Genomic DNA, 9,924 nt, shown 5'->3' with positions numbered 1-9,924 from the left:
CCTACAAACAAAAAGGTTAATCTGTGAATGAGAAACTGTAATTTGCTGTGAAATAAAATGTGTTTCACTGCCGCCTCATCAGGTCTGTCAGAGGACCGTTGAAATCTGAGATAAAAAAACACTCTTCCGTTCCGATTCCCATAACAAATCGGTTTGCCCCACTCAGTGAAACACCCACTGAGAATCCTGTTGATTGTGCCGTGGTAATTGGTGATTCGGTCACACGGAACGTGAAAATAGAGACACCAGCAACCATAGTCACATGTTTGCTGGGAGCCAGAGCGCCTGACATTACAGCTGCATAGTTTAGATCAGCCGGAACCGGGAACACGTCCCGTAAATCCTGATGTACTTGGAACATCATAAGAAGGATGGTGTATATGCTAATATCAGTTTCTCTGTTTATCCCGAGGGACCCTCTATGGTGGACCTGCGACTGGACCCATCCCGACTCATCCTTAAGAACCTCATCGACACGACAGCCATCGGCACTGATCCTCAACATCTCGTCTTCAAACCGGTGTGATTACTTTGTCTTCCAAACAGATGGAAATGGACACATTTTCTTAATGTTTCGATCCAATTTGTTTTGTAATCACTGTTCCCTCGTTGGCCAGATGAGAACCGGCCCCCGACTGATTCTGGGTTCCTCCAAGGTTTTTTTCTCCATTCAATCACCTGATGGAGTTTTGGTTCCTTGCCACTGTTGCCTTGCTTTTGGCTTGCTTAGTTGGGGACATTTGACATTTAATATTCAACATATTGAGTAAGTGTTGAACTGCTGTAGATATTGAGTATTGAGTAAGTGTTGATCTTTGAGGAGACACTCAAAGGCCTTTAGTTTCAGGATCAGAGAGTGTCTAGCTGGAGCTCTACTGTAGAAATGCTGTATTCAAACAGCAAAAGCACAAAATATCATTGAAGATTGTCAAACTGTAAGACTGCAGAATCACAGTGTGAGAGATTGATTCTGATTAGCGTCACGTCTTCATGTTGCTCTTCAGGCATTGCTCTACAAAGTCACGACGACTCAACATTATTCACACTTGATTCTAACGATGTGATCAAACCGTACAGAATATGAGTGCGTTCAGCAATGTTCACATTGCCATTGTTAAAAAAGAGCGTCATGCTTGACTAGTGAGCATTGTGAGAACTCATGACCTCTCAACTACATGAAATGCTTGCAGACAATGGGATACTAAAGTGATCTCAGGCAAACTTATAGTGAAAGGGAAATATTATTGGAAGTGTTGTACAAAGACTGGAGTGAAACGGATAATGTGCTGGTTCACTATAATGAAGAGAAACTCTTGGCAGAGTTTGAGACTTCTCACCCATGGGCTTCAGGCTTTAATACACATTGAGTTTGATGGATGAATTATGTTCAGGTTGCCAGATTCAGGGTGTAACTCTCGCAGTGAAACTAAAACTGCTGAACATGAACTAACTTGATCCATATTTCAGGTTTAAACACACACACACACACACACACACTCCTGCGCATAGACAACACTGTATTTTGGCCACTGGGTTAATTACTGATTGATTTTAAAAGAAAGTTTTGATTTTAAAAGAAAGTTTAATTCATTTCATTAGACACCATATTTGATGATACATCATCAAATCATTGAAAATCATAAAACATACAGTAGAATCAAGAAAAATAAAATATAATATAATTTAAAAAAAACACACACTTTATGGAAAAATAAAACAATGTTGGGCCCTAAATTAAAAGGTAGCTTACTCTGTGAAGTTTAATTGTGAACAAACAAATTATGATGATATTTTTGGCCATAATTATCTCCAGCTCTATTGTTGAATCATGAATAATTTATGTCCTAATATAAAACAAAAGGATTAAATGTATAATAAATACAAACCTCAAGATGTCAGTCATTTACAATATCCAGCATCTTAGATAATAGTCCAGAAACAGGTTTTAAACAGGATTTAGAGATATATGTGGTAATATCCCGCTCCAGTGCAGTAGGTGTCGCTGTGACACTGTTCAGCTGTTCCAAACCCTCCTGGAAAACACACGAAGAACAGCAAAGTAAGAATAGAACAGAAGGACAAAGCATTGATGCATTAAATAATAGGATAATTGCAATAATTAAAGGGGCGGCAGAGAAATGTATTCCAAAGGGTAAAGGATTTAGGAAATCGAAAATAGTTCCTTGGTGGAATGAAGAATGTATGAAGCTATAAGAAATGAAAGGAAAGCATTTAGGAAATTGAAGAGAACACATAATTTCCAACATTTAGTTAAGTATAAAGTGACTCAAGCAGCAGTAGGAGAATGGTATTGTTCAATACCTTTATTTGTCCCCTCAGTGGGGCAATTGATTTCACAGCATACACTCAAAAAAATAATATGTTGGCTTTAATTAATTTTAATTTGTCAACAGGTTCCACATAACTGGATTACATTAAACAAACATGTTTGTGTTTTGTTTATGTAACTTCAACATAATGGAATTATGTAATTTTAAATTACCCAATTTAAGTCTCAACATGAATTTTTAAAGGCTTCCTGACATGATTCAAAGGCATTTTATTATATTAATTATCCATTTATATTTCATTTGATTCAGTGACATTTAATTAAGTTAATTGACTTTAGCTAGCTATTTGTTAGCAGAAGCACATATTAGCATCTTGAATGCTAAGATTTACATGCTCCTTCATTCAAAGCAATAGAAAATAATGAAATCAGTCGACAGCCAAACAAAATGCTCCACTCTTCTCCACAATGGTAACCCACTGTAATTTAAATGGTTTAATAATTCCAATGTAATTTAACATTAAACACTATTACACACTATCAAGTCTTCCCCTTTTCTAAATTTCTAAAAAAAAAAAAACAACATAAAATAACACTTAATTTTAACATTTATTCTCTCTTAATTCAATCATATGCTAAGCATGCTGGGAACTAAAAGCACTGCCCAGTTTCAGTTAAGGCAACACAAATCAATCATGTAACACAAACGGATTAAGTAAACTTAAGTTGTTCGTAGATTTAAGCAAATTGAACACAATAAAATTAAGTTCGGGCAAAATGGCAGTCGGCTCGCACTATACTGCCACCCTCTGGATGTACACTTTTTTTTACTTAACATAAATGGTTTGTGTTTAGACAACACATTAGGATTTTGTACTGTTAAGTTGAGACACAATTACCTTAATAGAAAAACAAACAAACATTTAAAATCAAAAATATAATTATTATAAGTAAAATATATATAAATATGTAAAGTGCACAACCTCCCTAGTTCATTTTTTTGAGTGTAGGAGGACAAACTTACAGACATAAATACACATAGTATAATAAATAAAAAACACATAGTATAATAAAATATAACATAATGCACATTGTTAGGGGTTAACAGTCAGAGGACCCAGAACCAGATATGAAGAATGAAGACCCGGAGTCAGAATTATAAAAAATTAAAGAAAGTTTTACTGAACATAGTTTGCCATTTCATCAGCAGAAGTCAGCTTCAAGACTCACTCAGGAGTTCGTAGGCCGCCCCCCTTACAGTTACCACAATCACAGCAGTTATACCATTTTCAAGGTCTATGTCAAAAAGCTATCTCACAAAAGCTACGTCATTGCTTACACGTTGAATGATTCTCATTGGCTACGATATAGATAAACACAGTCATTTTCCACACATATACAGATAGACGAAGCATATCTCCATCGATGAGGCACGTCATGACCTTCCAGGTCACAGATTTGGGTTGCTGGCGCCAGTGTGTCCAGAACAACAACTCATTCAATCTCCAATAATGGCAGTGGTTCCTTAACCTGCAACCAAGAAGACTAGCACTAAACTTTAGTCTGGAGTAAGACTTTAACAAAGAAATAGTGCCTTAAACTGTTGGATTCAATGACCCCTTTATGTTTTAACACTCAAACATAAACCAAAATCCCTATTTCCCTATTATTTTCACTGTTACCACATTCACATAGGACACTAGCAAATAAGAGCTCCTATCAAGGCTGAAGAGAGTCTGAGCGTCTTATTATCAGTTGAGTGTACCAAAACATAATGGTAAAACATTCACTCGTTTGGGAGAAAAACAGATAACATTTGCTCCTCAGAAAGCAAATATAATAGAAAGAATACATTTTAATAGAACAATTAAAGTTCAATATAGCAATGCTCAATATATCTTGACCATATGTATAGAGAAGTATCCTATGTGTTGGACATATGTGTTCACGACGCCTTTATGATCCATAAACCTTTCTCCTGAGACCAGAGAAAGAGACAAATGGCCTTGTGCACCTAAAAGAAGCTGGTGACGTGCATCAGCATGCATTTAAGAATATTATTTCACAAGCAAAAGCACAAAGAATAAATTTATTTGTCGATAAATGATTAAGTAACAATGAATATACTTAATTATTGATTTTATAAAAGAAATACATAATCATTCAAAATGATATTATGATATACTGAAGAGGCAAGGGATTTTGACCACTCCTTCAACATTCTAATCAATTCCAAGATGTGTAATCAACCTTTCCCTCCTTGCATTTAGAAGAGAGACAGCAGACCGAACAAAGGAGTGTTTAAATCTGGTTGTTTCTGAGCAATGAACCTGATGGTAAAAACTGAAACTGTTGATGTAAAGGATGAGAACAGTCAGTCAAGATGGAGTTTGCTTTCTTAAACAGTTGTTTTTTGTAAAGATCCATTAAGGTTTCTTGTGGACACCCAATAATTTTACTGCTAATACTAACAACCTTGTTCAGTAAGTTCCTCTCCTTTACCCTCAAGGATTGAAACCAACAAACAAAGGAGAACGTAATAGTAGACTCAATAAAAGAACGATAAAACAAAGTCATCAAAGTAGAGTCAACCTGGAATTTAGATAATTTTCTAAGACAAAAAAGACGCTGCTGGCTTTTCTTGTAAATTGAGTCAGTATTTTTCTTAAATGTCAATTTATTGTCGAGAAAAGTGCTTAAATATTTATAAGACTGTACCAATTCGACTGTCTGACCATCAATCACTGTGATGTAAGGAAGACAAAAAGGGAGTATTGGAGATCATTTTGTAATGAAATAGGGCGAAGTACTCCAGTAGAAGAGATATGGAATATGATTAAGAAAATGAGAGCAATAAGTAAGTAATTTGAATTACCAGTACTCAAAATGGTAGAGGAGGTGGCAGTAACAGATTAAGAGAAGGCAAAAATGTTTCGAGATGAGTTTATTAAAGTTAACTCCTCTAGAAACCTGTGTGAAGAGAGAAAGAAAGTTAGAGAAGAGATGTTAAAAAGAAATCCGACAGTGAAAGACAGAAGGGAAGTTTTGAACAGTGTATTAGATGTTCCATTTGAAATGGCAGAATTAAAGAGAGCATTAAAAAGAGTGAAAGAATCTGCAGCTGGGCAAGATGGAGTAAGCTTTAGTATGATCAAAAATGTAAGTGAAAAAGCATTGGGAGTAATATTGGAGTTGCTAAACAGGATATGGGTGGAAGGAGTGTTACCCAAGAGCTGGAAAGAGGCAATAGTTATTCCCATAAGGAAGCCAGGTAACGATCATAGTATTCCAACAAATTATAGACCAATAGCACTAACTTTCCAGGTATATAAAATAGTGGAAAGATTGATTACAGACAGGTTAATGTATTATTTGGGAAAAGAGAAGTTGTTATCTATAAATCAGAGTGGATTTTGTGGACTACTGGACCCAGTAGTTTGCTTAGAGACAGATATTAGAAAGGCATTGAGTAATAAAGAGATTGTGATAGCTGTGTTTTTTGACATTGAAAAGGCTTATGACATGGTGTGGAGAGAAGGGTTGTTACTGAAACTGGAAAAGAGGGAGAATGTATAATTGGATCAAAGAATTTCTGGAAGATCGATCAATTAAAGTAAGAGTGGGAGAGTGCATATCATCAAAGGTATGTAAAAGGGGAGTGTCATTAGTCCATTGCTTTTTATAATCATGATAAATGATGTATTTAAGAGGGTGGATAAAAATATTTGCAGATCTTTGTTTGCAGATGATGGAGCTCTATGGTTCAGAGGGGGGATATAAAGTATGTTGTGAGGAAAATGCAAAATGCATTGAAAGAAGTGGAGGAATGGTCACTAAAGTGGGGATTTAAATCTTCAGTGGAACAAACTCAGGTTATGTTTTTCACGAATAAAAGGATTGACGATGAAATAAAATTAAAATTGTATAACATCAGTCTAGAACGGGTATCCAAAATAAGGTTTCTTGGAATCTGGTTCGACAGTAGACTCACATGGAAAGAGCATATTGAGAAGATAGAGCAAAAGTGTAAAAGAGTGTTGAATATAATGAGATGTGTGGCTGGCACTGAAAACCATTTATGTAACGTTAATTAGATCAGTAATTGATTATGGAAGCGTAGTATATGGATCAGCAGCAAAAACTCACTTGGACAAATTAGAGGGAATTCAAGCAAAAGCATTAAGGATTTGTTGTGGAGCGTACCCATCTTCTCCTGTTTCAGCGCTGCAGGTAGAGGTACTGTAGGAGATATGCCTCTCAAGTTAAGAAGACAACAGTTAAATGCAGTATACTGGGCAAATCTTATGGGACAGGATAAATCTCATCCTACTTTAAGGGTATTAGAGCAGTGCTGGGAGTATGGGAAAAAGAAGTGTGATAGTTTTGGATGGGTGATTGGTGATTTAGTAAAAGAGTTGGGTATTAAAGAGCTAAAAATTACTCCAAGAGTGGTGATACCAGCTGTCCCTTTGTGGATAATGCCACAGCCAGAAGTTGATTTAAAAATATTAGAAATCAGGCAGAAAGAAGGTCAGAGTGAAAGAGAGGTAATCCAGGTAAGGGACTCCTTATGGTTAAATTATGGACATAAAGTACAGGTATTTACGGATGCATCCAAAAATCCAGACAATGAGCATCTTTTGTTGTTCCAAAACTACAGATATCCAGGAAAACAAGAATATCAAATAGTCTATCAGTTTTCACAGGGAATTAGTTGCAATAATGATGGCATTGAGATGGATAAATGAGGCAGGATTGAAGGATGTGGTTGTATGTTCAGACTCTAGTTCTGCTCTTATGTGCATTGAAGCACAACAGTCAAATACAAGACAGGATAGAGATAGCACAAGAATTATAGGCCTATATGTTACAGCGGAAAAGAGTGAGAGTAAAATTCATGTGGGCACCGGCTCATGTTGGGGTAAAAGGGAATGAGGCAGCAGATAAAATGGCTAAACAAGCATTGCAAGAGGACAGAATAGAAATGGATATAGCATATAGTAGAGATGAAATTAAAGCAATAATTAAATATCAAATAAAACAAAGATGGCAACGAATGTGTGGGAAACAGGAATTGAGGGAAGAAGTATGTATGCAATTCAACCAAAAGTGGGGAAAAAGAGGTTCTCGGGTGGAAGTAGAAGGGAGGAAAACATAATATCAAGACTTACAATAGGACATACAGGACTTAATAAAACACTGAAATTAATATCCAAGCATCCAACAGGACTTTGTGAATGGTGTGGAGAGGAAGAAACAGTAGAGCATGTTATCATGTATTGTGAAAAATATAAAGAGGATAGAGATAAATTATTTGAAGAGATTCAGAGAAAAGAGGAAACGGACATAACTTTGAGAATAATATTAAAACCAAAACAGGAAAATGATAATAGAGAGAAGCATTATTTAGATATTTGAAAAATACAGGATTAAATGACAGGATTTGAAAGATTTTTTTTTTTTTTTAAGCCAGAGGAGCTGAACACGCAGCACTGGCTATATAGTGGGTAAGAATGGGAAATGGGGCTTGAAGTCTCTGGATCACGGTAGGTGGCGGTAATGCACGAAATCGATGCGACTCGCCAATAAAAGGAAGAAGAAGAAGAAGAAAACTAAAGCAACACCTGTCCACACCCAAACCTGTCGCTCACTGGAATTGATTTCATCTATGATTCAGAAAACATGTCTACAAATGTCGATTTAGCACAGTACCAACCAAATATAAGACTGCAAGTAAGTTTATTACATTCTCCATTACAGTCATTTGTAATTATTAGGAACTTCATATTGTATATTAAGCGAGATTTAAATGTGAAGTTACAGAAGGCTGTTCTTCTGCTACTCCGAACAGAAGAAGAATCTGACAGAAATTACAATCTTTTGAAGTAAAAACACAAAGTGTTTTATTGAGAAAGTTTTATTCAACACGAATATGTTTCTAAAACGTTTTCTCCCATTTCCTCTTCCGTGTTAGGCTGTTGTTGTTGTTTTTTATGTGAAATCGAAAGTATTTTTGAAGCAGACATTTACAGTAGACGGACAGATGAAGCCTAACGTCAAACAACAACAATCTGCTGTTATTAAACTGAATAGAGAATATATCAAATTGAGTTCAGTTTTCCAGCTCAGTGTACATTTCTGTTCCCCAATTAATTCATATTTAGAGTCAGTTAAACTCATTAGCCTAAATAATCAAAAACTCTTTTATTTGATAGATTGTTTTTGCTGTTGTTGATGATAAGTCTTTATTCTTCAATAAGATGTTGTTGATGTGTGTAAATGTTGTGATTTGCAGGTGATGCTGAAGGATTGAGTGTTTTCTGATCAGTTTTCAGGGTCAGTTTAGCTGCAGTATGTCAGAGGAAAGAGGAAAGGACTCTCTCTCTCAGATGAGTCTCTCAGAGAAACACAGGTGAGACTGCGTCTGTTTTCACACTCTCACTTTAAACTCCACTGGACTTTGTGTTTCCCTGTCAATAACAACTTTAAGCATTGCACTGTATTTGCAAATCTTAAAGTAACTCTGCCAGTGTCCATAAAGCCCTGTTTGCTCTATAGAAAATATCACAGTTAATAATTTGTTAATAACCTTCTAGACGCTGAATTAATCCAAATAAATTACTTTAGTTTTTAGATCATACAATTATTTATAGACATTAGAAAACAACTATACACTTAAAGGGTTAGTTCACCCAAAAATTAAAATTCTGTCAGTATTTACTCACCCTCATGTTGTTCCAACCCCGTAAGACCTTCGTTCATCTTCCGAACACAAATTAAGATATTTAAGATATTAAGATCACTCCTGCATACAGTCCATAGGCTTCTTGAGGTACTTGCTCTTGCTGTCCCCGAAAAGTCATTAAAGACATCGTTAAAATAGTCCAAGTGACTACATGGGCTCAATCTTAAGTTTATCAAACGACGAGAACACTTTTGTGCGCAAAAAAACAACAAAAATAACGACTTTATTTCAACTATTCGTTTATTTCTCCCTCTGCGCGAGTCAGGTTACTAGTTTAATAGCGTAAGCTTCTGTTATTGTACGTCACACGCATCACACACACATGACCAGCGTCGGCCAATAGTGAGCCTACGTGTGACGTAGCTCTACGCAATCACACTACGTTAACTGACTTACAGGCTCATGGAGAAGGAAGTGAATAGTTGAAATAAAGTCGTTATTTTTGTTGTTGTTTTTTGCGCACAAAAGTGTTCTCGTCGTTTGATAAACTTAAGATTGAGCCCCTGTAGTCACTTGGACTATTTTAACGATGTCTTTAATGACTTTTCGGGGACAGCAAGAGCCAGTCCCTCAAGAAGCCTATGGACTGTATGCAGGAGCGATCTTAATATCTTAAATATCTTCATTTGTGTTCCGAAGATGAACGAAGGTCTTACGGGGTTGGAACAACATGAGGGTGAGTAAATACTGACAGAATTTTCATTTTTGGGTGAACTAACCCTTTAATTTAATTCAAGTATGCTAACAAAACTGTCACACAGACATTTCTGCTCTTTATTCTGTCAATAATCAAAAACTTAAAATGTTATCTTAAATTATAGTCAAGTATCTTATAAATCCACAACATGTTTAATCTCACTCATGTATATTAAAGAAATTGTTAAGCCTA

The 9,924-nt window shown here is 35.8% G+C and overlaps 1 protein-coding gene across 4 annotated transcripts in view; it reads left to right on the top strand.

Moving 5' to 3' along the window:
• Positions 1-7,892: 7,892 nt before the first annotated feature.
• Positions 7,893-9,924, top strand: part of LOC120479099 (NLR family CARD domain-containing protein 3-like) — a 34,133-nt gene continuing 32,101 nt past the window's right edge. For 2 of the 4 annotated variants that reach the window (XM_089122926.1, XM_089122920.1), the window contains exons 1-2: positions 7,893-8,023; positions 8,586-8,702. In XM_089122926.1, the coding sequence (XP_088979052.1) occupies positions 8,644-8,702 (59 nt within the window). In that variant the 5' untranslated portion in view covers positions 7,893-8,023; positions 8,586-8,643. Of the gene's footprint in view, positions 8,024-8,585; positions 8,703-9,924 lie in introns of those variants that run through there. The other 2 variants (XM_089122929.1, XM_089122923.1) reach the window with 2 other exon arrangements.

This window comes from Pimephales promelas, chromosome 2 (genome assembly GCF_988280905.1).
Source record: "Pimephales promelas chromosome 2, fPimPro1.hap1.1, whole genome shotgun sequence".
NCBI lineage: Eukaryota > Metazoa > Chordata > Actinopteri > Cypriniformes > Leuciscidae > Pimephales > Pimephales promelas.
This window is presented reverse-complemented; position numbering and strand designations above follow the sequence as displayed.